The sequence below is a fragment of the Rhinatrema bivittatum genome, chromosome 4, assembly GCF_901001135.1.
Source record: "Rhinatrema bivittatum chromosome 4, aRhiBiv1.1, whole genome shotgun sequence".
NCBI classification, from domain to species: Eukaryota; Metazoa; Chordata; class Amphibia; order Gymnophiona; family Rhinatrematidae; genus Rhinatrema; species Rhinatrema bivittatum.
Window position 1 is genome coordinate 247,593,466 of NC_042618.1, and position 27,484 is coordinate 247,620,949.

General features: G+C 42.7%; 1 protein-coding gene across 2 annotated transcripts in view; it reads right to left on the reverse strand.

Moving 5' to 3' along the window:
- Positions 1-27,484, reverse strand: part of OVCH1 (ovochymase 1) — a 161,345-nt gene that overhangs the window by 121,508 nt on the left and 12,353 nt on the right. For both annotated transcript variants that reach the window (XR_003856433.1, XM_029599997.1), the window contains exons 3-7: positions 19,665-19,789; positions 15,256-15,353; positions 13,754-13,926; positions 7,331-7,426; positions 6,332-6,483 (exon numbers count right to left, since the gene is read on the reverse strand). Coding sequence is in view for 1 of the 2 variants with exons in the window: in XM_029599997.1 (XP_029455857.1) it covers positions 6,332-6,483; positions 7,331-7,426; positions 13,754-13,926; positions 15,256-15,353; positions 19,665-19,789 (644 nt within the window). In the remaining variant the exon portion in view is untranslated. The remainder of the gene's footprint in view (positions 1-6,331; positions 6,484-7,330; positions 7,427-13,753; positions 13,927-15,255; positions 15,354-19,664; positions 19,790-27,484) is intronic.

Below are 27,484 nucleotides of genomic sequence, written 5' to 3' on the forward strand. Positions count from 1 at the left end.
ACATGCAAGCTTCTGTTCCTGCTTATAATTTTCAGCCTGTCAGATTACCCTCAACTCACAAGCTGGCTGGGTTTTTTTTCCCAGCTATAGGTGCACAGCTTAAGCCTCCCCCTTTCTTCTACACTGGAAAGGATTCATTGTTCTGTCTTTGTTTTTCTCAGCACTAGGTGAGCTAAGCCTGGGCCACCAACCATTAGGGGGCATGAGCAGCAGCAGCAAAGAGTAGTGGGGATTCGAATCTCTTTGCCACTGCTGCAACTGGGGGGGGGGGGGGGTGGCAGCACAAGGCAGAAGGTGCAGGAGCACCATGACTGAAACCTGTTCCATTTGTAAGAATAAGACTCTCTCATGGAAGGCTTCCGTGAAGCAATCAGGACACGGGAAACTGATTCAGAAAGGTTAAGTGGCTGAAGGATTAACCTTTCAACATCCATGCAGTCAGGGACAAGGCTTGCAGATTGGGGTGGTGCAGGCACCCGTTGTTTTGTGTAATCAGAAGCGGGTCCTTTCCCCAAGGGAATGTGTCTGCAAATGGAGAGATCCTGAAGTATTGGAAACCACACTTGGGCAAGGCCAGTGAGGTGCTATCAGGATCATGGTTCCCTTGTCCTGACGTAAATTCACGAGAGAAGTGGAAGTGGAGGGAATGCATATAGGAGACCTGTCGCCCACGAGAGGAACAACGCATCTCTTGGTTGAGAGTGTTGACTGCGAGTGAGAGCAAAGGTTCTCTACTTTGCAGTTTTGACATGTTGCAAAGAGGTCTATTTGAGGATAACCCCATTGTTGGAAGATCGAGTCCACCACTAAGGGGTTGAGAGACCACTCGTGCGGTTGAAAGGCACGACTTAGCTTGTCTGCCAACACATTGTCCACTCCCAACAAGAGGGTGGCCCTGAGGTACATCGAATGGGAGAGGGCCTCTGCCCATATCTGTGCAGCTTCGTGGCACAGTAGGTAGGAGCCCGTCCCTCCCTGTTTGTTAATGTACCACATGGCCACCTGGTTGTCAGTCTGAATCAGGATGACTTGGCTGGAGAGGCAATCCTGAAATACCCTGAGAGCATATCTGATTGCTCGCAGCTCCAGGAAATTGATTTGGTGTTTGGCTTCCTCTGGAGACCAATTTCCTTGTGTCTGCAGATTGGCCACATGGGCTCCCCAGCCGAGATTGGAAGCATCAGTGGTGAGAATTATTTGAGGGTCTGGAGGCTGGAAGGGCAAGCCTTGGAGAAGATTGATCTGAGTTTTCCACCAGGCGAGAGACTGACTGAATGAGTCGGTGACGTGGACAATGGTCGACAGGGGCTGAATGCATTGAGTCCATTGTGACCTTAAAGTCCACTGCATGACTCTCATGGCTAGGCGGGCCATTGGAGTGACCTGAACTGAGGACGCCATGTGTCCCAGTAGGATGAGAAAGCAGCGTGTAGTCATGTAGCGCTGAGACTGCAGCTGGTATGCAAGAGGGACGAGAGTGAGAGCTCGTTGTCGAAGTAGAAAAGCTTTTGCCTGCAAGGTGTCCAATTCTGCCCCTATGAATGATAAGGTTTGAGATGGGACTAAGTAGGATTTGTCATAGTTGACAAGAAATCCTAGTGAAATCAGGGTGTGTAAGGTAAGATGCAGGGACGACAGAGCAGTTTGTTGAGTGGGAGCCCTGATCAACCAATCTAGATAGGGATAGACTTGAACACCTTGAGTCCTGAGGAAGGCTGCAACTACTACGAGACATTTCGGGAAGACTCGTGGTGCAGATGCAAGGCCGAATGGAAGCACTTGGTACTGACAGTGCTTGGGGCCTACCAGAAATCTCAGGTATTTGCGATGAGATGTAGTTATCACAATATGAGTGTATGTGTCCTGGAGGTCTAGAGAGCAGAGCCAGTCTCCATTTTGCAGAAGAGGAAGGAGGGAACCCAAGGTTACCATCTTGAACTTTTCTCGTTGGAGGTACTTGTTGAGGGCACATAGGTCCAGAATTGGACGAACGCCACCTGATTTTTTGGGATTAGAAAGTACCGGAAATAGAATCCTAGGCCTCATTGGGAATAGGGTACTGGTTCTATTGCTCTGAACTGGAGAAGGAGGGAGACTTCCTGTTCTAGAAGTGGTCGGATGTTCCCCATGTCAGCCGAGGTGGGGAGTCCGGTGGGATGGAGAGAAAGTTCAGGTGATAACCCCGAGAGATTATGGTGAGGACCCACTGGTCTGAGGTGATTGTGCCCCACTTGTTGTGGAAATGGCACAATCGACCTCCCACTGGTATGCGAGGCAGTGGAAGCTGGCTGCTGCTCTATGCAGCAGTCAAAAACCGGAAGCAGGGCCTGGCTGAGGAGCTGCTTGCGGCTTTTGTTTTCGTATCTGATGAGACTGGGCCTTTTGGAAAGGTCTCGTGGAACGAGTCCTAGACGGTGGTGAATAGGACTTCTTTGGATGGAAGAATGACTTTTTAGTATCCTTCCTGAATGGCTGCTTGGAGGCATACTCAGAAGGCATCAGAGAGCTGTCTCAGGGTCTCATGATGGTCCTTGAGTTCCGCCACCGTTCGTTGAATCTGTTCGCCGAACAGATTGTCTCCTACAAAGGACAATCTATCCTGCACTTCAGGGCGAAAGTCCAAAGACTTGAGCCAGGCCCATCTTCTCACTGAGATAGCAGCTGCAGATACCCTGGTAGCAGTGTCAAAGATATCGTAAGATGATCTTATCTCATGCTTGCCCGCCTCAAAACCCTTGTTTACTAGGGTTTGGAGCTGATCTTGATATTGCTGAGGCAGGGAGTCTGTCAAATCTTGTATCTACTTAATAAGACCCTGTTGTATTGGGTCATATAGAACTGATAAGAGGCAATTCGAGAGATGAGCATTGAGCCTTGGAAGACACGGCGACCAATGGCATCTAGAAATTTTTGCTCCTTGCCTGGGGGATAGGAAGTGTGAGGTTTTGATCTCTTTGCCCTCTTTTGGGCAGATTCCACGATGACAGAGTGGTGATCGAATTGAGATTTTTGAAAACCTGGGGCCGACTGTACCAAATAAGTGGTGTCAGCCTTCCTGTTGACTGGAGCAACAGAGCCAGGGTGTTCCCAGTTCTTTTTGAAGAGATCCAGAAGAACTTGGTGAATAGGGATGGAGGTTATTTCTTTGGGAGCATCCAGGAATTGTAAAAGCTCCATCATTTGGTGCCTGTCATCTTGTTCAGTCTGTAATTGGAAGGGAACCAATTCAGACATCTCCTTCACAAAGTTTATGAAGGAAAGGTCCTCTGGAGGAGAATGCTTTCTGCTTTCAGAAGGAGAAGGTGGTGAAGGCAGGTCATCTGTGTCTGGTGAAGAATCATCTGTCCAGGTATCATAGGGATCGGCATCTGCCCCTCTAAGAGCCCTAGGGGGACGGGATGGTAGAATCCCTGAAGGTCCTGGTCTAGGCTCTGAAAGAATAGAAGGAATAATTGGAGGCACTGATGAAGGCATCGAGGGCATCGATGAATGGATTGGTGGCGCCAGACGCATCGGCATCGATGGCTGAGGCATCGGTAGGACTCCCAATGGAGAGATGCAGAATGGTGTTTCCCCTCCCAATGACAAGGTAAGCAGAGAGGGCACCGGAGCAATCGGTGACCCGGGATCCATCGGTGGAAAAGCAGCAATCCATTTTCGAGAGCAGCAGTGCCAATGCTGCGGAATCGGGTCAGCGGTCGGTTCTATGATCGGTACCGGGTGTCTGTGCTGGAGGAACTTGGAGTCGATGCATCACCTTGTCGTTGGCCTCCTGAACCAGCCAGTCCAGTTCTTCTCTGAGACCTGGAGCAAGCAGCCCCAGCTCCAGAACAGAAGAAGGAGGCAGAGGCATAGCCGGAGGGCCCACCGTTAAAGGCGGCGTCACGGCTCCCATTCCCCTTTTGGGTGAGGGTTGCCTCGGTGACACGGTCGCCGAAAAGGTCGGTGCCTTTTCTGGACGGGGTTTCTTTGATGGCGGCTCGGACGATGGCGGGATCAATGATTTTGCTCCCTCGATGGTCCGAGATTTCCGATGTCTATGGCAATGTCGCTCTCTGCGATCCCCCTCGGTCCTGAGGGGGAGTAGAGGGAGTTGAAGGCCGAGAAGTCATCAATGCCGGATGGTCACCGGCCAGTGGTTGATACTGGCGCCGGTTCTGACGACGTTGATGCAATGGATGGTGTTGGGGTTTGAGCACGGAAGAGAAGTTCCGTCTTCTCCATTCTGGCCTTGCAACCTTTTGGTGTCATTAGGGCACATTTGGTGCAGGTCAGGACATCATGCTCACATCCGAGACACATTTCACAGACCTTATGAGGGTCCGTTACGGACATGGTACGATTGCAGTCCGGGCACCGACAGAACCCTGATGCCATGGCCATGAAAAACTAGAGCCATGGTACGGTCGACGGCCAGTAGGCCACGAGGACCAAACTCGACCAAAAACGGGTAAAAACTTACCGGAGAACCGCGCAGTCAAAAATTTGAAGGAGGGACCCCTGTGGGGTATGAAGCTATTTAATATTTCCGTGAGGAAAATTCCTGTCAGGAATCTCTGTGGAGCTCCTTAACCGTGTGGCTACTGCTGCTCGGAAAAAAGAAGACTGAAGGGGGACCCCTGCTGGCTGCAGGTTTAGTGCCATGCTGGGCATGCCCAGTAGGTGCCAGACAAAGTTCTGGAAACTTTGACAGAAGTGTTCCTTGATTGGGCTCCATCCTGTGATGTCACCCCTATGTGAGGACTACCATCCTGCTTGTCCTGTGAGAACTAAACTTACTTTACAAGTTAAGTTTTTAAAGAATTTTGCTCCACAAACTTCTGGATGCAGAAACCAAAGAAATTCTGCCCAATCTTCTTAAAATCCTGGGAAGCAGCAACTTGATCCTATTCAAGTTTAACATCTTTGGGCCAGATTTAAATGCTTTATTTTTAATTTCATTACTGACCACGTCTGACTCGTGTCACCTGAGGCAGATTACACATGCATAATCAAGATTAACAAAAACTAAAATAAAACCAACAACAATACTGGCTGTTATACAGTTTAAGAGGATCAATAAATCCCAACATTCATCTAAAAACCTTGATCTTAAAGAACGTGGTCTGTAATAGGTTAACAAAACCTACCTATATACCTTTTTCCACTATACATAAAAAGCCCCTCAAAAAACGAGACAAGATTCCAAAACTAAAATTATTAAAAAAAAAACCCACTACATGAGGACATCATATACTTGTCATCCTTGAGAAAAGAAGAAAGTCTGGACTTTCTATGAAAGGTAGTTTGTTTGTATCTAATATCCATTGGGCAAATATGAGGGGAAAATCAAAAAGAACAAAATCAGTTTGCTGGAACAACTTAGAAATAACTTTTGTTCAAGAATTTAAATTTGCTGAAACTTCAGGAAGAGAAGGAAAAACAAAAAAAAACAAAACCCACAAGCAGAAGCTAGTCCAAAAACAACAAAATACACAGAAAATGTCAACCAATTCATATATTCAGCCTGTTTCAAGCAAAAAAAAAAAAAAAAACACAACCCAAAACAAAAAACACCATAGCACTTTTCAAATATTCGCTTGAACTAATTTTTCTGTGAATTCTCTTCATGAGGAATAGGGAAAAGCTAAACCCTTGAGTAGAACATTGCCCAAGCAGACCAATTTTTGGACAATTTGCACTTTTGAACTCAACAGATCTGACCCTTTTTTCCTCTCTCAGCTTTTCCTTAACTGATCTGTCATCTCAAGTTCCAAGCCAGTATATATTTACTCATTTTATTCAGTCTCCACAAGACTTGGCAGTTGTATTTTAATCTTAAATCAGCAACATCTACTTCTAAACTGAACTCTGTCCACATCCCAGCTGTTCCTTTGCTGGCTGTCATATTGTTTCAAAAAATGGAAGCAATTTCCACACTGCACAGGAAGACACCTTTCACCAAACAGAAACCTTGTCGTTATCAAGTGAAATTTTTTGTTGTTGTTCATAGTATTCAGTCTATAAACCTTTGAATTAAAAAAAACAAACAAAACAAAACTGTCTTGAGCATTGAACTAATTCTAGTGTCAGTTGAAAAGGTAAAAGTGTAATTTATAAATGCATAAAATATAAAAGTACATTTTTTTTTTTATAAAACCAAGATAGAGTTCATCAACTGATTTGTACTTTGAAATGCTTTGTGTCTTTAAAAAAAAAAAAAAAAATCAAATCTGGACTACAAGCAGGCAATGTATTCTTGTAAACTCTAGTAAATCACCAAGGGGAAATCAGATTACAGACATTTGCTTGGGCAATTTTTTAGTAGAACATTAAGATGTACTATTTTTACCTGACAGGCATCCTTTCCACCATCAGGAAAGCCAGCACACATCATGGACTCGTCTATTGTAGAAAGCCCCAAGGAGTTCAGTGCAACATTACAGGTCCCTTCTTCAATGAGGGGGAGCTCCACGCTTTGCAACAGAGTAGCAATTTCACCACCTGCATCATAAATGAGTATGCTTTGAAAGTAAGGTAATCCCCCACGATTGATATATTTTAGTGTTTAAAAAATGGTGCAAATATTTCCTACCTATAAGAACAATGTTAGAATGATCAAGTTTTCTAATTTTTCACTCTTTAGATTAAATTCACCTGTTCTTTGCTTTCCTTTTAAGGAAACCAATCAAATGTCTAGCTTTGTGCACAGAGTAATTTTCAAAAGGCATTTCAGTAAGTAAAGCTATTTTAACCACAGAAATGGCCTGTTACAAGATTGCCAGCCAGTTAAGTGGGTAAACTTATGTGCATAAGTTTATCTGAAGAGAGTAGAAGTTTGGACTTACACACTTTTTGCATTTTCAAAAGTTTGCATGTAAATTTTTACCAAAAACACTGGAGTAATTTTCAAGAGAATTTACACATGCAACTACTATTGTAGCAATTTTCAGAAGCCACTTACATGGGTAGAGTTCATTTATACATGTAAACCCCAATTTCAAAGTGTGTAAATGCCTTTTAAAATCAGGCCACTGTGCACAAAAAAGCAGATACTACTTTGTAGGCAGGTAGTTTGAAAATACCGTAGAATCATTTTCAAACCAAAAGTATGCATGTTCTCTCCCTTTGGAAACTGGTGTAAAGTCTGCATGCAATTGCCTTCAAATGCATTGGTGTTTCAAAATTACTTCTAGTGTATCTTCTCTTTTGAAGAGAGCTACAATTCACATTTTGGCGGATAGGTACCTTGGTTCAATCAAAAAGATATGTGCTGAAAAGAATCCAGTTCTGTCAAAGACTACTATGGCTAGCTAATGGAGCCCCATGTTAGATATAAAATTTCACTTACTTTCATTTGTCCTGCCCCAGCCACTAGTGACACACAATGTTCCAGTTTCAAACTTCTCATCTTTATGGGGGAGGCAGACTGGCTGTATCAAAGTGCCTTAAAAAAAAAAAAAAAAAAAAAGTAGTACAAGAGAATAAAGCTGCATTTTTGTTTTCTTTACATCTGTTTTTGTTTTTTTAGAAAAAGATAAAGCAAGTTATTAATGATTCAACCATCAGCTATAGAAGGCCATCTTTCAGTTTAAAAAAATACTTCTTTGAATAGCTGATTATGCCACATTTTTTTTCAAAGATGTTTCTAATTTAGGCAGTACAGTTGTGAAAAGTGATATGTACCATTAAATTATGGTAATGTTTGCATAGTAAGGCAATAGGTAAATCTAAAAGTATACTTGAAAAGTTTAATAAGTTACTATTTTTTTTCTAACACGTTTCTGTACATTTTTACACCCTATATGCCCAAAATACTTTTACTCCAGAACCTCCAAAATTGTAAAACACACAAACTGTACAAAGGTAACTGGTATTCCTTTTATCAACAATCACAATGTAGAACCACATAAGCAAATCACTAATTCAGTTATTTATGTATTTGTAGGACCTCTGATCTACATGAGTTTGTTAAGCATACAGACTCATTTATGTAGTGTACAGGTCCAAATTGCTTTATTTATCACGAGGTTAATTTTTAGAAATTTTTTAAATGTTCATTTTTCATAAAACATTTATAGACCCAAACCGTTGTTAGTCATTATGTGCATCGCATATCGCACAAACCTTGGAACAGAGCCAAACTCTTTAAATATAAGACCACTTTGCAACACTTAATAGCTCAAAATGCTTTTCTATTGTAAATGTCCCAAAGGTATACTCATCTTTTAGAATGGGACCAGCACGATGTCCCTGGTGACAGCTGTCTGATGATGCATATAGCAGAAACCTGGGTTGAGTCAGACTCCAGCTAGAGTGTCACGGAGCCACTCTCCTTGACTGCCAGTGTAGCAGGAGGATCCTTTGGTAATCTGGAGTTCAACGCTAGGTATGACATCAGGGAGTCATCCTGAGGAGATGATAGGCTGCGATGGTGCTGACGCACCCTTTTCAATACCATTGCTCTTCTTGCTCAGCATGGGGGAGAAAATATTCTACATGCTTCCTGGGTAGCAGAGAAGGTTTGATCAGTGTTCTCCACTCCACCTTGCGTGCTTGGCGCAATTACCATTGTAGTCCTTCCAGGCAGGGTACTTACTGGAAGACCCCCCCCTACAATGTGCTTCTGAATCAGAAGGTTCAGGTATGTTGACATGTCCTTCAACCGCCCCAATGTTGGATGCTAGCAGGAGCACATCAGGTGGAGTAAGGATCATCCTTCCTGACAGTAGGTCTCATTTATGTCCATGGGTGGATGAACCAGGCAAGTGTCCCACAGTATCCATGGACCATCGAGGTCCTGTGTGCGATACCAATCCCATTCGAGCTTAGTCTTTGAGTGGTCCTCGTATGCAGGATATGAGGAAATTATATGGTAGTCTCTTCACCTCTGGGAAGAGGGAAGCATCTTGTACTAGGCGAAGCCTGTGTGGGCAGACGGGGGAGCCTGGATTCCCTATTGCTTTTGGTGACCAAAGTGTACTAGGGCAGTTCCCCGCCTGACGAGGTAACCTGCCATTGTGTGGCTAGATTCCCATTCTCAGGAGTAAGGTGTCACCACATCAGTCTACTGTGGAATCCCTGCACAGGCTGTGGTTATTCAGAGTGTGAGGCCTGGGCTCCTGTCTACTTAGACAAGTCCTGCTTCTCAGCAGCTGTCTGCGTAGTCAACCCTCCTCTGGCCTCTCGTGCGGGCCATGATTACCGCCCTCACCGGAATCACTTGGGTTTGAATCTGATGTGTATGGGTGCCCCCGCCTTTGTTGGAGGTGTGGTACATCCATTGGTGGATAGCCCTCCTATGGGCCACCATGGAGGGTGACTAGCCCTCCAGAGTTGCCATATGTTGATCTGGCCTGGTGAGGGGGGCAGGCATTGCATCCCCGTGTTGCCTGCCTCAATTATTAGTGGGCTACATATAATTGCATGGCTGATGTCGCTATCATTTTGCAACTGTTTGACACTTGCTGGCTGGGCACTGTGCCCTGCCAGTAATCCTGCCACTAATCCAGTCCTTGGATTTGGGTAGTCACATTTTGTTTTCTTTTATGCAGACTGTTGCCCAGGGCCGCCAAAGAAATTTGCCAAATTTGGCACTTCGTTTTCCCAGTCTAACACATTGTTACAGCCCTAAGTCATCCCTTTCTCCAATGAGTTGAAGAGTTTGAACCCCATAGGACTGATAGGGAGGCCAGCTTTCTAACCGCTGTGACAGGATCACTGGCACCCCAGTCACAACTAATTCTGCTTCATCAATATCCAAAGTGGTCGTAGTATGCCATGAACCTCCACCCTGAGTTCAGGCAACCTCAATTGACATGACCAATGTGCTGGACAGGAGAAACATTCTTCCTTCTTAGGCAAGAGGATGGTTCAACCCCATGCATGTAAGCAAAATGGATTGATAGCCTCCTTCTGTCATCCTGATCAGAGGTGTTCGGTCAGAGAGTTTTGAACATAGGCTCACATGGGAAGAGTTTCTTGAAGGGACCTCTCTCTGAAGTGCTAGAAACATCTCACAGATTGGTGATGCTCTCCTCTGATAAGGTCTAACAAGGTAAGTCCACGTACACCTGCTGGCTGGCCTCCTAGGCCTTGCCTATATTTATGTTGGAGCAATGTCTCCACAGGTCAGCGTATTTCCAGCATAGACTCTGCACATAGATGCATTGGCCAACTCTCCTCTGCACCTCAATCAGGCCGTGATACCTCTGTGCCGGCGAAGGGAGGTACACAGATTGGGATCCCCAAATAAGAAGATACCTGCTGCCCCGGCTTCAACCAGTCACTCAGACGTGAATGCCTTGCTGCATCAGATGCATTACATCAATGAAGCACATGGAAGCCTCGGCTTCGATGAGGCGCATCGATGTGTCAGGTTCGGCGAAAAAGCACGTCGGATGCATAGAGTGGCTGGAATATTTGTTTAATTCATGCTCTAGTGGAATTTTATTTTGTGTGTGTTGGGTGTAATATGGGGGTGGGGGGGAGGGAACAGAGCTGGGGGAGCATAAGGAGATTAATAGCTTTCTTTCATCTAGTTTGCATGGTATTAATGGTTAAGCACTCCACAGGTTTTATCTGCTTGGCATTGTCCATCTTTGGTATACTACATAAAAAATGTGATGTTCAACATGATAACTTAGTTTTATCATTTTTGTATAAAGAATTTGATTAGAGCTTGGGGGCATTTTTCTCTTTTGGGTCAAAACATAAGCATGTAACTATATATAAATAGAAGTTTTTGTACGTATGGTATACAAACCACTTCTGACTCAAAGCTGTGGCAGTAACTACATCTGTGAGTTTTCTGTATACAGATTTCTGTGTACCACCAGGATGCAAGCAGTTACCTTTTTTGTGAAATAATCCATTTTCAATTTGATGGCTAGATTATATTAAAAGATCTGTAACATCTCTGGCAATCATCTTCTACCTCAATTGATATACAAATGGAGTCACTGCATAAGTACTATCCTGAAAAAGTTTGCTGTGGTATGAATTCAGAATTTCTTCTCTCCATGTGCCAGGATTAAATTAAATTCTTTGACAGCTTCTGCTGTGTCCTGGTGCCCACAGCTGATATTACAAAATTCAGCTCATTCTGCAGTCACTCGGACTGAAAAGATCATAATAATGAATCCTATTTATGCTCACCTGCTAAGGTGGTGCCTATCCAGTGAGGGATGTGAAACAATGAATGTTGCTCTAGTGAAACAGGATAGAAACTGAAAACCAAGACTAGATCTCCGCAAATAAAGACAGTAAAATAGAGATATGCCTATGGGGGGGGTTTGGGAGGCACTTCAGGACTATTCTATCTGTACCCTAGAAGAAAACATCCAAACTATCAAGTAGGGGCATGCACCACACATTTTTTTTGTGTTTCCCTTCAAATGAAAATCAAAGAAAAAAATGAAAAAAGAAAAAAAAAACAAAAAAAAACTGGTGTCCGGCCCAGGGTTCTGCACCCTACTGAAAAATATTTTTAAAAATCCCAAGCTTCTGCCTGCCACCCCCTTCCCAGTATCTTAACCCTACACATGCACTCCAAGTAGGACAGGGGTAATTAGTCCCCAGTCGCTCCTGTCCCGCAGCTTCTGTTTTATTTTTCAAACAGGCGCTGGTGATCTTAGGCTGGCACCATTTTGCCATGTGAACTGTGCGGAACAGCAGGGGCAGGGCAGGAACGACAGGGGATTGGCTCCTGCTCAGTTCGGAACTGATGGATAAGGATAATATACTAAGAAGGCAAGCCAGAAACAAGGAACCACAATTTTATGCTTTTGTTTTCATTGAATCAGGCCCCCTATTGCAGGAACATTAAAGCATTTTAATTTAAAAATGTTCAGTTTTATAAAATATTTACTTAAACATTTTCAACCTATATTATGAAGTGAAGGAAGCTCATACAATCATTCTATGTCTCTCCCCCACTAATAGTTTTGCCATTCAGAATCACATCGACATGGTCAGGGCTTGCTGGGTAGGGGTACGCTCTTAGGGGCGGATTTTAAAAGGGTTACACGCACAACCCTTTTAAACCCCTCCTGCGCACGCCGAGCCTATTTTGCATAGGCCGGCGACGCACGCGAGCCCCGGGGCTTGAAAAAGGGGGTGGGGCCAGAGCTCCAGGCACAGCGGCCATTTGCCACTGTGCCCGAGATTGCGGGCCGGCCAGTGCGCACAGCCTACGCCTGCCCAGAGGCAGGCGCAACTTCTAAGTTAAGGTAAGGGGGGGGGGGGGGAGGCGGAGGGAATGGAGGAAGGCTGCGAGGCTCAGCACACACAAGTGTGCACCCCCTTGTGTACGTCAACCCCGGATTTTATAACAATCGTGCAGCTGCGCACGCATGTTATAAAATCGGGCGTAGATTTGTGCGCACAAATCTACGCCCATGCATAAGTCTTAAAATCCAGCCCTTAGGTTCTTAGGGGTGGGGGGCGGAGAAACAAAGAGAAATTAGAAAAGGACATTTTTTATCCAGATCCATATTCTACAGAGACATTCACCCAATTATCATCCCCTAATAACTTTTTGGCTTTGCATCTCATCCACACCAAATTTGTATGTCGGAGGGTCCACAGGAATGATGGGGTATTCCACAGATACACAGTCCACGGTGGGTGGAGGAGAAGCATTATTCTGAAAGCCTGCAAGCCCATTTTCAAAAGGAAAACAGAGTAGGGTTTCCCTAAAAATAAACTAGCAGGCTGCAGGAGTGGGGTACCATTCCCTGTGGAAGAAGGTACAAGTGTACCTGCAGGAAAGCAACACCGGGGGCTTTTATGATGAGAGCCCCATGGGTGCATAACTCCCTCTGCAGGCTTCTCTTTCAGGTCATTGGTAAAAGTACCCTTCTTATGACTGATGCTGTACTTTCATCTGCACTGACCAAGAGGGGGAGGGGAATTTTTAAGACAACTTTTCTACAGATAAACAGCAGTTCACTCATGGCAAAAAAGCTTTCAAAAAAACTGCCCGTCAAATAGTTATTACTGTAACCTTTTCTTGACCTTACATGGACATGGCGATTTTAACGCATACGTGTGTGCATACATGCATATATACGTGCATTTTATAAAATTGGTTATATGCGCGTACATGTGTGCATGATTTTATACTGATGCACGCATGTGCACGCAAATGCCGCCTCAAGTGCGCAAGTGGTGGAAATTTCAGTGGCTATGCACACTGATAAAATAGCCCTTTTTCCCCAGTAAAGGAGAGGACTTCTCTATCCCTCTAGCTAACTTGCCTCCCTTTTACCCTATTAGCCCTGAACCTTAAAACCCACACTGACTAGCATATTTTTTTTTTGTTACATGACTTACTTGCAGTCCACAGCAGAATTAAGTCACGCGGTAGGGTACCTCGGCACGCGCTTGTGCGCGTAAATACTTACGTGCTGACTTCATTTTACAGACTCGGACCACCCATACCCCATCCTTTTTTTTTTTTTTTTAATGATTTGTGCGCCTAGTGGGAGATATGCGTGCATCCGCACGGGTTTTAAAATCTGCGCAGCGCGCACCACGCTGAGTCCCATGCGTAGGGGTTTTAATATCTACCAGTGTGAGTGTAAGCAAATGGGCAGCCAATACATAGCAATATATAAAAAAATGCAGTTACCAGAGAAGCCAGAGTCATCTAGTCATACTGACCAAGTCAGACTATTCCAGTGAAAAATAATGGATCCATCTTTATACGGTCTATGCAAAAGCCCAAGACTTGGCACCCTTCCTATCTCCCAAACAAACTGCACACACTTACCATACTGGATTTTGTCTTTCAGATGCAGAAGAGCAATATCACAGTTCATGTTTCCATTGCTGTCATAATGGGGGTGAAACCGGATGCGTTCCACCTGAATACTCTGTTCTTGCTCATCCTTGTGTTCCAGATTATGTTCTCCGACAGTCACAGTCAGTTTCTGCAATAGGCTTCTGAAAGAAATAGGCAGCTGCCTAAGTAGGACTGTGAGCTGAAAGACACACTGGACCTCACTGTATGAATCCGAAACAGTGGCAGCAGTTTCCTACTAAGAAATTTATAGTTGTACCTTAAAGTATAGAGCTGCCTAATTTAACGGAAGCTTCCACTAATCCTTGAAGGTGGTGTGGGAGAGGGGAAAGAGAAGGGAGTTTGCTATGCTAGATTAACAAAAGTGAAATTAACAAAAATGCGGATGAGCAGAGATGTTATTATGCCAAACACAATCCTGACGTTCTCCTTTCATTTAGAAGGCCTTAGAAACATGCAATATCAATCTGCTACTTGGTATCCCTATAAAGGAGACTAAAAAGGAAACATTTCTGGATTAAAAGCTGCATTTCATGGTTATTTGGTTTGCCTTTAATGGATCATTTTGTCTGACCTGTGGTCTGTTTTTAGCATGGTTTTTCTAATATGTATAGTATAGAAGAAAGCCTGTTAAACTGGAGCTTATATGGCTTAATGAAAAAAAAAAAACCACTGCTTACTGGTCTTGAATTTCTAGCTCCCTTTATTTAAATAAGCATGGTTTAAATGAGTTGAAACATTACTTCAAGCGCTGTACTTTCATTAGCAAAGTTATTCAAATAAGAAAAGTGTTATTTTGTAGCCTGTGTTAGCTTGATCCACTCTTGTTACAAGTTTGTTAGGTCCCAAGTGTGGATTAAATTTACTGCTTTCTACTTTCCCTTAATGCTCAGTGCCAATGTATGCTCTCACTCTGCCCTTGTCGTTCTGCTACATTTTTAGATAATACCAGCAATTGAAAAATGTTAATGTTGGTACTTTATAACAATGCATTAAATTATTAGTTTCCATGCTGGAATGTGACATGAGAAACCAGTGATCCTGGGCCTATTGTGTGTCAACTCTGGATGAAGAGAAATCAAACAGGCTATGACAGCAGATAGGAGCCATAAGACCCATCTAATCTACCCATTTTCATGGATGCATTGTCATTAATCCCAGTTGACCTCTGACTTTCCCTTCACTACTTTGCAAGTGGGGAGCCATTGTGGTTCTCACACTTTCTTTAATTTTATTACCATTTTAGTCTCAACCACCTTCCCTGGGAAACCATTCTATTTATTCATCATCCTTTTCCTTGAAGAAAAATTGTCCTGTTATTGCTTCTGAATCTTCCTTGACAGCCTCCTGTTCCAGAGTATTCTTTTCTATGAAAATGTTCTAGATTAGTTTCAGATATTATGCTGGTATCCGCACCCAATTTCCACCATTTACAATTCCGATATAAATTCCATCTGTTCACAAAAACTTACTGATCAATGTGGATTACACAGTGTGCTGCAGTGACTACTAATTTTTCTCCAATTATGCTGCCACCACAAAAGTGTGAATTTGCTGTTTTCAGAGAGGCCTACAAAACACAAAATAAGATACCACACTTAAGGAAACCATAAGTTAAAATTTCTGAATTTTTCACAATTGATTTTAGAATTAACCTCGCCATCCCTTCTCCCACACCCCATCAAATGTCAAATGCATCCATGATTTGATACCCATGGTATCAGAGCATTTTGCCAAATATTACCTTGTCTGGTCTTTAGCATTAGAATTTAGATATTTTAAACTTGCATCAATTCAACCATTTTTCAGTACAGTGTATCCAATATGTAAAAGTTATATAAATGTTTTTAATTTATCATTTATATTCCACTTTACAGGAGCTGATGCTTTTTCGAAGTGGATTACAATCAAATAAAACTGCTCATAATGCACAAAAATCATATCAGAACAGGTGATACAAATGTGTTATAAATATAATCACAACAAAACAAGATAAACAATCCCTAGAATTCGTCATCCCACTCCAAATTCTATTACATATATCCATCTGCATTTACCATCAGGACAATCTAAAACCCATCTAACCAAAACAAAAACTACTTCTGGTGCAAAGCTAAAAACTAGAACCTTCTAATTATTAAAAAAAATTTTAAAAAAAGTAGTCGTCTAAAAACTCAGTTACTCAAAAACCAGGTTTTTAAATAATCCGATATACAATTTTGGGCCCTGCACATTGAATCTGGTAAAAAGTTTCACAAAGTGGGAGCCATGCCTGAAAAGTTTGTGATCTAGTCTTAAATTTTGTAATAGAATTACTAGAAAGAATCTGACATCCAAGCTTGAATGTAACAATCTGACTGAACTGGATCTTCTCTCTTAAACTGGTCTAATTCTCACCAATACACAATAGGTCAAAGATTTTGCAATGTATCTGAGAATTAACAGGCAGCCAATGAAGAGCCATCAGCAATGGCAATGCTCTCTTCCAGTAGGGTTCTTGTGGCTGCATTTTGAAGTTGTTAACTTATCAAAGATGTGTTTAGGCAAACCCAAATAAAAAGTTGCAGTAACCTAGATGTGACAGGCTCATAGCTTCCATCACTGTTCTCAAGTCCTGAGAACATAAAAATGGTCATAATTGTTTTACAAATAAGTTAAAGTGGGTCTTCTTAGAAGCTGCTAAATCCAGATTCTCAAATGAGAACTTAATCTATGAATACACCCAAATGTTTTAGTTCCGTAGACAGCTTGATAAATTACTTCCCAATCTGAATACTAGAAAATTGCTCAGGGGATGGCACAAACTCAATTTCCATCTTTTTTTCCCCATTTAAACTTGTAATGTCTTGAGCCCATCCAGTTAACAAATTTACTGCAAAAAGGGATTTAAATTTATCCCAAAATCCCTGCCAAGGTATGAATATCTATTTCAGCAGCATATATTTTAGCCTTCACCCCCAGGGGATGAAAATAAACAAATATAGGAGAAAGGCATGCTGCAGGGCTAACCTTTAATGACCGAGACAATAGATCAGACTGGCAGGTCAAACTTATCTTTCTGTAATTATTCACAAGAAAAGATTCCAACCACCTTTATCCAGGGCTGGTGCAAGGGTATTAGGCGCCCTAGGTGAACCTTCTGCATTGCACCCACCCAACACCCCCTTTGTTGCTTTGCCCCCTATCAGCTCGAGTCAAACTAGTTTGACTCGAGCTGATAGTCTGGTTGCATGAGGACAGACAGGTCACTCAATCGGCAGCAAGAGAGAACAGACAGAAACGTGCAGAAATCATCGCGTACTTAAGCACAGTAAGACCCAATGTAATAAGCAACCGCATCCATGCAAAATATCTGCACCAATAATCCAAGCATAAAAGCGAGCAAGCGACAGGTCACCCAATTCAGTGAAAGTATGACCCTGGAATGTATTTTTAATATTTCAAGTAACTCTGTGCTGCAGAAAAATTGGCATATATTTTCATGGGTGAGAATACACACTGCATGGCAGTCAGACAGGTACTCATCTAGGCACAAATCTAGGTGCTCAGGCGCAGAGAATGTGTGTGAATCAGGGTGCTCGGGCACCCAGAAAGGCACCTAGCTAATCACCAATTTGGCCACTCAGGTGTCCATAAGCAGTGCATAAAAGCAAGCAAGCAGGTCTCCCTATTCAATGAAAGTTTGACCCTGGAATGTATTTTTTATATTTCAAATAACTGTGTGCCACAATCTCTGTCACCTGCTAAACCTTCTGCTGTTGTCATCCATTGGTGAACCCTCAGAATATGCCATGGCATCAAGACTAGCTGGTCATAAATTGGAAATCTCCATCATCGAAATAACACCAGAGCTGCATGGACACAACCACACCACGGAATAAAATGGCTACCAAATCAGTGCTGTCTCTTTTACTGCCACGGTCAGAGCACAAGGAAAAACCCACACTAAAATTAGCGTGGCTCCCTGCATTGCCCGTGATTAGGACATCACCTCCTTTGCATGCATTCACTCAAATAACAGAGGGTCTATAAGTGTGCTTGTACATGCTTTTCCCATGCACAAAACCGGGCTTTGCACAGGAAAACATGCATACAAATATGTGTACATATCTATGGCAGCTTCAGCACACCTTATTACATTGGCCCCCATGAGCTGCCAACAGCATGCACAAAATAAAAAATTCCAAAATAAGAAAAACAAATAAAAACTAAAAAAGTGAAAGACATTTGCCTGTATACTCCTAGTTTTGAATTGGGTATCCAACCATTTTATTCTCACTTAAAGAATTTATAGCCAACATAGCCAAAACAAGTCAGCAAAACAAAACATGGGAACAATCACTACTACTGTACAAGGTAAGAGACCAGCCAAGAAAGTTGGAAAGCATCCAACTGCCTCTGCCATATAGTCTCCAACTATACATAAGCACTCACTATTAGAGGTAAACTGATCAAAAAAGCTACGTGTTAACTCGAAAGAGTAAATAAACAAACTTTCAGCTGTTTCAGAAAAAAGTTTTGAGTTATGCTTTGGCTCTTAGGTACTCCAGCAAAAAGCTCCACAATAAATAAATAAAAATCAGAACCACAACTGCAAAAGGTGTCCCTTTAGTTTCCACAAGGTGTGCCACTTCTGATGGATGGAGTATTGAGTAAGTTCTAGCCTGAGGGTCTTAGTATACAAGGCGGCCTTATATATCTAAGAGAACTGAAGCACTGAAACAACACAACCTAAAAGGCCTTGTGAATCAGTCCAGATCTTAAAATCTGTTCCAGAACTGAATGGGAAGCCAATGGGAAGCTTAGTATTTTATGACTTCACCACCATTTTCTGTCGCATTCTTCTCTTCCTTTATAACTGGATACTCTTTTTTTTGTTTCAGTTTAAAAGGATTTTCTCATCATTAGCAACAATTCCTGTTTCCTGTTCATGTAAAACATTTGCAGTTCCAGTATATTTTGTGGCTTCATGTATGAATGCTTCACAAACAGGCCAATGCAATAGCGGCGCGAGGAAAACGGACGCTCATGATTAAGCACCCGCTCTAATGCCCGCCGCTCAACCTCTCTGGGGCGCCCGACGCAATATGCAAATGGGCTGCCATGATAAAAAGGAGGTGCTGGGGAAACTGTGTGCCCTTAGCGCCTCCTCGGCAGCGGGTGCCCAGGAGAGGTGGCTGACAGCACGTTAGGGAAACAGACACTCAATTGTACGAGCGACCCTTTTCCTAACCTGTGCACAGCCTCAGGTAAAGAATATGAACGCTCGTTAATAGAGCATCCCTTTTCCTAACCTGACCATGGCACATTTAAAAAAAAAAAAATTTTGACAGTTCTACTTTTTTTCAGTTCCTCAGATTTAATATCACCACGATATTAAGTCGAAGTACAAAAAGCACTATACTTTTTGGGCGCCCCAAAAATTAAATGCTTGCTCCGGGGCACGCATTAATTTTTGACAGTAAAAATGTGTGCGTCAGGTGCACTTTTGTTTTATCTTTGCATCGGGGAGAAATAGCTATTTAGCCTCATCAACATGAATTTATATGTGATAAGCGTCAATTGCCTAGTGCTCTATTGGATGCGTTGACCCCTGTTTTGCATCGGGGTTATGGACATGCATCCAAAATGCGCATCCAAATCGCATGTTCGGCTGTGTGCTGTGACCAGCGTACGATATTGCATCGGCCTGAAAGCATTTAATTAATGGACTTAATAAAATCAGCACATAAATGGGACTTTTCAGACAGTGGAAGCTTGATAGAATGTAGCATCTGGTCAGATCAAACCAGAACTAAGTTGCCACAGCACTGCCTTATCACTACTCAACTCTCACCCTGTACTTTTCATTGCATAGGGAAAGGCCTTTCATGGTACCAACCTGCCAGGGATAATCACCAATGCGCGAGTTTATTCCTCCAACAATTCTTGCAGTGAATCCAAACTGTTGAAATGCACCCGATTTCTTGGATTTTAAGTCCACTGGACGAGTCCCACATTTCTGTCCTGTACAAAAAATGCACAGGACTGTAAGCAGCTTCAGAGACATGCTGTACACCATGCTTTGCTCTGGACACCTTAATCCTATCCAAAGGCTCTTTGATTACATAGCATGAAGTATAAAACCAAGGATGCCCATTTGTTTTCTAATAAAATAAAAAATATTAAAAAAATGGGCAATTTAAAAACCTCATTAACTCCCCCCCCCCCCCCCCCAAAAAAAATCCCTGCACACATTGAATTTCCTTTTGGAAAAAAATCCCTCCAGCACTGCTGACATTTGAAGCTTTCCTCCCCCTGGGCCTTTCCCTATCCCCCCACCCTTCCTGGATGCCTCTTATTCTCTCTGTGAAGTCTAATGGAGCAGGAGCAGTTACCAATTGGCTCTGCCCCACCGTACCCATTTTCAAAATCGTGCCAGCCAGCCCCAAGGCTGGTGTCCTTTTATTGTACAACCATACAACAAAATGGTACTGGCCGGGGCCATTTGGAAAACAGGATTCAGCAGCGACTATGGATCAATCCTGCCCCATTTCAACTTTAAAGACCACATGAAAAGGGCAAGAGGCATCTGGTGAGGGTGGGCATTTTAATTTTTAAAGGTTGTGGCACTGGAAGGAGAGGAGTGGGTGTTGATGGGAGGAATTTTCCTTTCCTTTATTTTGCTTTAGTGTTTCCAATAAAGCAAACAAAACTGTCTTCCATACATACCCCTATAATAAGTATCTGGTTATCAAGTCTGTTTCCTGGAAAATTAGTTTTAAAAACAAGAAAAAAAATGTAGGTTTTCTTTTGGGGGGGTGGGGGGTGAGAAATCACATGAAAATGAAGTTTAGTGATTGGTTTCCATGGGTAATCACTTGGTAGTTATTTCCTTTCAATGCAGACCATGTCTTTGTAGAGCTGCTGTGTGGATAGAAAGAGAACATGGCAGATAAAAGATCGCTTGGCCCAGCCACACCTCCCACTTAAGTTTATAATTCCTTCCTCTTAGATTCAAGCTACTTCATTGCCCTGGCAAATTCACACGTTGCCAAAGTAATCTACAGAATGATTAAAATAAACAGGGAAAGAAAAAGAAAACTGTTATAAAAATAGTCAAGTAAGGTTACAGGTTATAGAAAGTACATCAACATATCTCAGGTTTTGGTGCTGGTCCATACCATCCGTAATCAAATTGTATTTCTGGCCTGGGGACAGGACATCACATTTTCTGCAATAGCTTCTGTTTCTCCTCTCCCCCCACCCCAAGATCATATAGAGATTTTCCTGCTCATTCTTTGGTAGGAAGTCAGATTTTTTTTTTCAGTCAGCTTTGGGTAACTAATGTGCACCTCTTAAAATCCTTGTATTCTGCACAGCACATGAAGAAATGCATTGGGGCAGATTTTAAAAAGGTACCGACGCCATTCCAATAAGTGGTATATTGGTGCTCTAGGGCACTTTGAATATGTGCATTGCTACTTTTTAATAGACCAGATTATACTTGAATTTCAGACATTAGTGCTTGTTTGGTACAGCAGGTTTGCTATATAGGTGTAGATTTTGTTCCAGGGTTTTATGTTATTTCATAGTACCTTGTAATAGAGGGCATTTGTATAACAAGATAAAAAATGTACCTTTTTTTGTATGGTCAATAAGGCATGTCCTATCCTGGACCTTTATTAGGGTTATGAATGTGGCTATGGAATGTTAACAGAACCGTAATATTTCAGTTGGGGCTCTGTCCCATTCTGTATGGTTTGGGATTAATGATAGACCCAGACCAGTCACTACCAGAGTGGTTGAATAAGGCCAAATTTGTCTTTTCCAGATTTACATGTAGGGCCCATGAGTTGCAGTAGGTCTAGCACACTGAAATGGGGAACAGAATGACCAGATCTGTGCATACCTCAATTCTCCTATGCATTATTGAACTCTTAACACTGTCCCCATCACCACCTCTATTGAGAGACTATTCCATGCATCCACAACCCTCTCCATAAAGAAACGTTTGCTTAGAAGACTACTCCTGATTGTACCTTCTTTAACCCATTTTAGAACTTCTTTTCTGTTGAGATTTTAAAAGAATAAATCAAAGAACCCCAGCACTAGTCTTGTGAATCAAGAACCCATAACAAAAAGAAAGTATTTAATTTCTCAACGCTGTGCTGACCCCAAGAGTAATCAAAATTTATATTGAATAGTACCGCATCAGCAAGCCAGACAACGGCAGTGAACACACTTGCCATCCGGACCACTCGTCACTTGCAGTTAGATGTTTTTTAGGACATTGTTCAAAAGTGTCTATTTTTATAAACTTAACACTTCAGCTGTTCCCTGAGGGTCAACTCAAAAAACAGTCCCCCGCAGCGGCCGGTGTTTCGCGATGTATCAATCGCTTCTTCAGGAGTGCTTTGTAAATTGCTGAGAAGGGTGCTTCTTAGTGGACTCATACGTCTCAGACGCTGTATGAAGGTATAAAACAGCGTCTGAGACCTAAATGAAGGTATAAAAACAAGGAGAAAAATGTTTAACACAGAATGAGTGCTTTAAATTTTAAATCTTAAAAGTGGTTCGGAAAAAAAAAAAATCAAGTTTCTTATTTTGAAAAAAATCTTAAAAAGGGAACAAATTCTGTTGCTTCATATGCTAAAGAATGGCAATCTTGTAGCCAGATTAAGAATACTTGCACATAATGGGGCCGATGCAATAAATTTGCATAGAAAGCGGGCACCAAGCAGTCAGCACCCACTTTCTTAACACGCCCCAGGTGCCCCCAAGGGGGGGCGCAATGCAATATTTAAATTAGGGGGGGGGGGTCGCGTTAGTAAGGAGGCGCTAGGGTTGCTTGCACGACCCTAGTGCCTCCTTGCTAACGGGAACCTGATTGGCGTCAGCGGTCCACTGGTTAGGAAAACAAACGCCGGTTTCCTAAACGCTGCACAGCCGCATAGCCAGAGGGTTCAGGAAACAGACGCTTGTCATTCGAGTGTCTGTTTCCTGCACCCGACTGCCAATGTTTTGTTTTTTTTTTCTATTCTTTTTTCCTTGCTACTTAATATCACAATGATATTAAGCAGGAGGCAGCACAGAAAAGCAGTTTTTTCTGCTTTTCTGTACTGGTTTAAGGAGCACTCAGCAATTAACGCCTGCTCTTTTTGCATCTGGAGTGAATTCTAATAGCCTCAATCACATGGATTTCCATGTGATTAGCGCTATTAGACTCACTCTGCATCGGATGCGCAGATTCATTAGCACCTATTCAACCCGCATCCGACTGCCAGTTAAACAGTGCACTGCATTGCATCAGCCCCAATATGAGCTAGCATATTTAATAGCAGCCAAGAGAAACAAGATTCTCAGTGACATGGGTATTTTTCTCTTGCTTTAGGACTTGACAAGTGATCAATCGACGTTCACTTTTTTTGCCTTTTCACTATGCAGGATGTCATTTAACCACATGTATTAGAAAGCAGTAGGGTAAAAGCTACAGAGGAGAGTATCTACTTGCAAAATGAAAGCAGAGTGAGTGGGATGCTCTATACACCGGAAGTCATATTTGCTGAGATGTCATTATAGGTGAAAGTATAATAGTCTATTTTCTGAAGTATTCAAGCTTTAACATCTTTTCATGCTGTTGTACATTTTATACCTTTTCAAAGTTGTTTTCAGTCGCATAACAGAAAAAGTTCATTTTAAAGGGTACACTGCCTGCATAGTCTATATTCAGCGAGCAATTTCTCTCCTGTTATACAAAAGGAACCTGCACTCTTGGTATGAGCTGTTAGATGCGATTGCAAATGAACTGTTCTTCTGTAAGGGGTGATGTAAGGCAGTGGTTCTCACATGCATGACACACAGAACACATGACAGTCACGTGGCTAAATCTAAACATACACTCTGCATTCATAGGAATCCAGACCCCACCAACAATGGGTGCAGGCAAAACTAGAACACTGCCCACACAACTCACCATACATACATACATAAACAAATAAATATACATATATACACATTTTTTTTTTAATTTTTTTTTTATGGTGTCATCTTAGTAACAGCAACACTACCAGGCGCAATAGCCCTACTTATGAAAAGACAGCAATTTATCACCAATGTATGTCCTATTCAGAAAACACAACAAACAAGTGATACGAATGCCTTCATGCTAGCAAAATACCTCACCTTGGTCACATACACAGAAGTAACCTTCACCCAGAACAGAAAGACCTCAAATTACAAATATGGAGACAAAGAATGGAAACCCAAAAAAGGCACTCTGCATGCAGTGCAAAACTGGAGGAATGGAAACAGAAATGCAGCACCTAACATAGTCCCAGGATCTGCAATAATGCACACAAACTAATCTGCACACAGTTACACCTGTATTATGGAACACACTCAAACAGTAACAACCCAACACTACAAATATTTAACCAGGTTCTAGAACACCAATAGACCCCTTATTAGGAAAACAGAACAAGCCAAGCTGCTATAGAAACTATAAGCTTGCAGAATACCTCAATTCAGTCACCCATGCAGAGCACAAGACAAATACAGAATAAAGTGATCATAAAGTTAATATTTTTGGTTTTCCATTGTTACACCTCATACAGAGTATGGCTTCTTACTGTTTCCAGTTCAGATTTGGTCTGCACATTTCTACTTAAGCATTCCTCAAGTAATATAAAATAATTGTAAAATATACTAATAAACCCGGAATAGGATGTGGAATGTGCGGAAGAAGAAAGGGCCATGCTGCTCGCAAACGTAGCGGCAGCATCGGCCTGGAGCAGCAACCAGCGATCGCAATAAGAACAGCGTGGGCCGGGGCAAAACAAGCTTCAGCCTTAGGAGAGAGGGAATGCAGAGATATGCACAGCGCTGGAAGATGGGCTGCTTGCCTTTTGTTTTACCCCTACCTAGCGAAAGGGTAAGAGCACTGGTGATCCGTGCACCCGCAGATCCTCTTCTTGGCAGAATCAGAAGGAGCCCCAGAGTCAGTGGTGGCATGTAGAGATGTGCTTCGGGTAAACATTTCATGTTAGGCTTTGTTTGCCCCCCCCCCCCCCCCCATGTTTGGGTTAGTGTGCACTATCGAGAGCGCGCACTAACTCAAAAATGAAATTTTTCTGACATTTCGGAAAATAAATTGATCGTTTTTCGTTGACATTGCCTAATTCAGGAAAAACGATTGCACACCCCTAGTGGCATGTTCCAGGGCTCTGAAAGTTCGGCAGAGTTACCCCCCCCCAATGGACTTTCCAGCTCTTCCCCCATAACCGTGCAATACCTGCAGGGTGAACACAGAGCCCTATAGCCCATGGTGCCTGCCACATGAGGGGCAATATTTGGAATGGGGATGTGCTCCCACAGGCAGAGGCAGTGCTACAGACCCTAGTGCTGCTTGCCATCTCATTCAACTTCATATATGGCACAATGGAGAGTTATGACCTGCAGATCCCAGCTGAAGAAAGCAGAGGTGGTTGCACTCAAGTTGTATATGAGCACAACTCTCGATTAGAAAAATCATTGCAAAAGGAAAGATTTGAAAATAAGAAAAACAAGAAGATTTTTTTTGTCTATAAATCAAAGCACAAGAAAAACACTAAATAAAGGAAGGTAAGGCTCCAGTAATCGGTATAGTGCACTGAATGTACAGCATCAAAATGAAGATCAAGAAACAATACTCAGAATAAGAGAGGCAAAGCAGCGTTAGCCCCCGTGGCCAATGTAGGGGCTGGAGAAGGAGGCTGCTGCAGCTGCCATGTGTGCTCTGGGGGAGGATGAGTGCGTGAGAGAGGGAGCAGGCATGTTGTAAGTGAAAGAGCATGAGTGTGATTGAGACCGGTCAAGGAGGTTGGTGCTTGGTGTGTGAGAGACAAACTGGTTATGGGTGCATGACTGGCGTGAGAGTGTGAGAGAGACTGGTCTTGGCCCTAAGGAAGAGGATAGAGCTTCAGAAGCTACTGCTGGCCTGCATGGGAAAGGAGTAGGAGAGATGCTGGAGAGAGAAAGACGGTAGCTTTAAGTTTATTTTTCTTGATGATTGACTGACATTTTAATTATTGGGTATTATGTGATGTGTCTTCTGTTTGAAGCATTTTATTGGTGTTTGGAGAATGTAATCATTTTTATGAGTTTAACTGTTGGATATTATTCTATTCACCAGCTGTTTTGAAACACGTTTATTAGTATATTTTACAATTATTTTAAATTACTTGAGGAATGTTTAAGTAGAAATGTGCAGACCAAATCTGAACTGGAAACAGTAAGCCACACTCTATATGCACTGTAACAATGGCAAACCAGACACATTAACTTTATGATCCTAGTGGTTAGAGCAGTGGGTTACGAACCAGGAGACCAGGGTTCGAGTCCCACTGTCACTCCTTGTGACCTTGGGCAAGTCACTTTACCCTCCATTGCCTCAGGTACAAAAACTTAGATTGTAAGCCCTCTGGGGATAGGGAAATACCTACAGTACCTGAGTGTAAACCGATGTGATATCTCAGATCGAATGTCGGCATATAAAAATAATAAATAAATACAAATAAAATAAATGATCCCTTTATTCTGTATTTGTCTTGTGTTCTGCATGTGTGACTGAATTGAGGTATTCTGCAAGCTTGTAGTTTCTATAGCAGCTTGGCTTGTTCTGTTTTCCTAATAGGAAGTAGGGATGTGCAGAAGGAAAAAATTTGTTTCGTTTTGTTGGGACCCAAATTTGTTTCATAGGGGGGGAAAAACAATTCGTTTATTAGTTTCATTCATTTTTTGTTTTGCCATTAAAGTCAATGGGGGAAGTATTTGCAGCCTATTTTTGGCTGCAGATTTGGAGTTTTCTTATCAATTCTGATGAAACTTCTGGGGAGCAATCATCAGAACAAGAAAATAGCTCCAAGGTACTTAGACTGTGGCAAAATGGCACCAAAGTGGCATGAATAGCCTAAGGCAATGTAAAGGGGCAAAGGGGTTCCAGGAGTGGCAAGAGTGCTTTAACAGAGGTGCAAAGCAGCAGCAAGAGTGTCAAAAACACACCACAGCTTCAAAAGAGAGCACCAATAACAGTTGCATGAACCCTCGAAGGCAGCACGACAGGCACAGTGGCAAGACAAGTGGCATCAACATCCTACAGCACAATGAAGGGGGAACATAGCAAGCAGAAAGAGTGTCAGAAAAAACCACAAAGTGCCGATAAAGGGAAAAAGCAGCAGAAGGACTAGCACCAACACACTGAGGAACCATGATAGTGGCAAGAACACCACAAGGAGTAGAATCGTCTGGTGTATGGCAGCAGCAAGGCAGCGTGGCAGAAAGTTGAAAGGTGCAAGACAGGATGGCATTGCGGAGGTAGTCTGGTCCCTGTGGTTTTGATAGGGGCAAGACAGGCTGGCAGAGCTGAGGTAGTCCAGCAAACAACCTTCTCAGATAGAACCCAAGAATAAAAGTTCACTGTGTGCTATGCTTGCTTAAGGTAGAAACACAGTGGACGCTTGACTTACAAACTCAATTGATTCCAGAGGGCTGGTTGTAACTCAAATTGGTTGTAAGTCAAGAATATTTTTTCCATAGGAAATACTCATAATGTGTTCTAAACCTCCCAAAAGCACCCCTTACCTAACCATCAGCTATAGCGGTGACCGACGTGCCACGAATGTGCAGTAGAGAGCAGCTCTCACTGACATGCCACGCCATGAATGCGCAGAAGGGAGCAGCTCT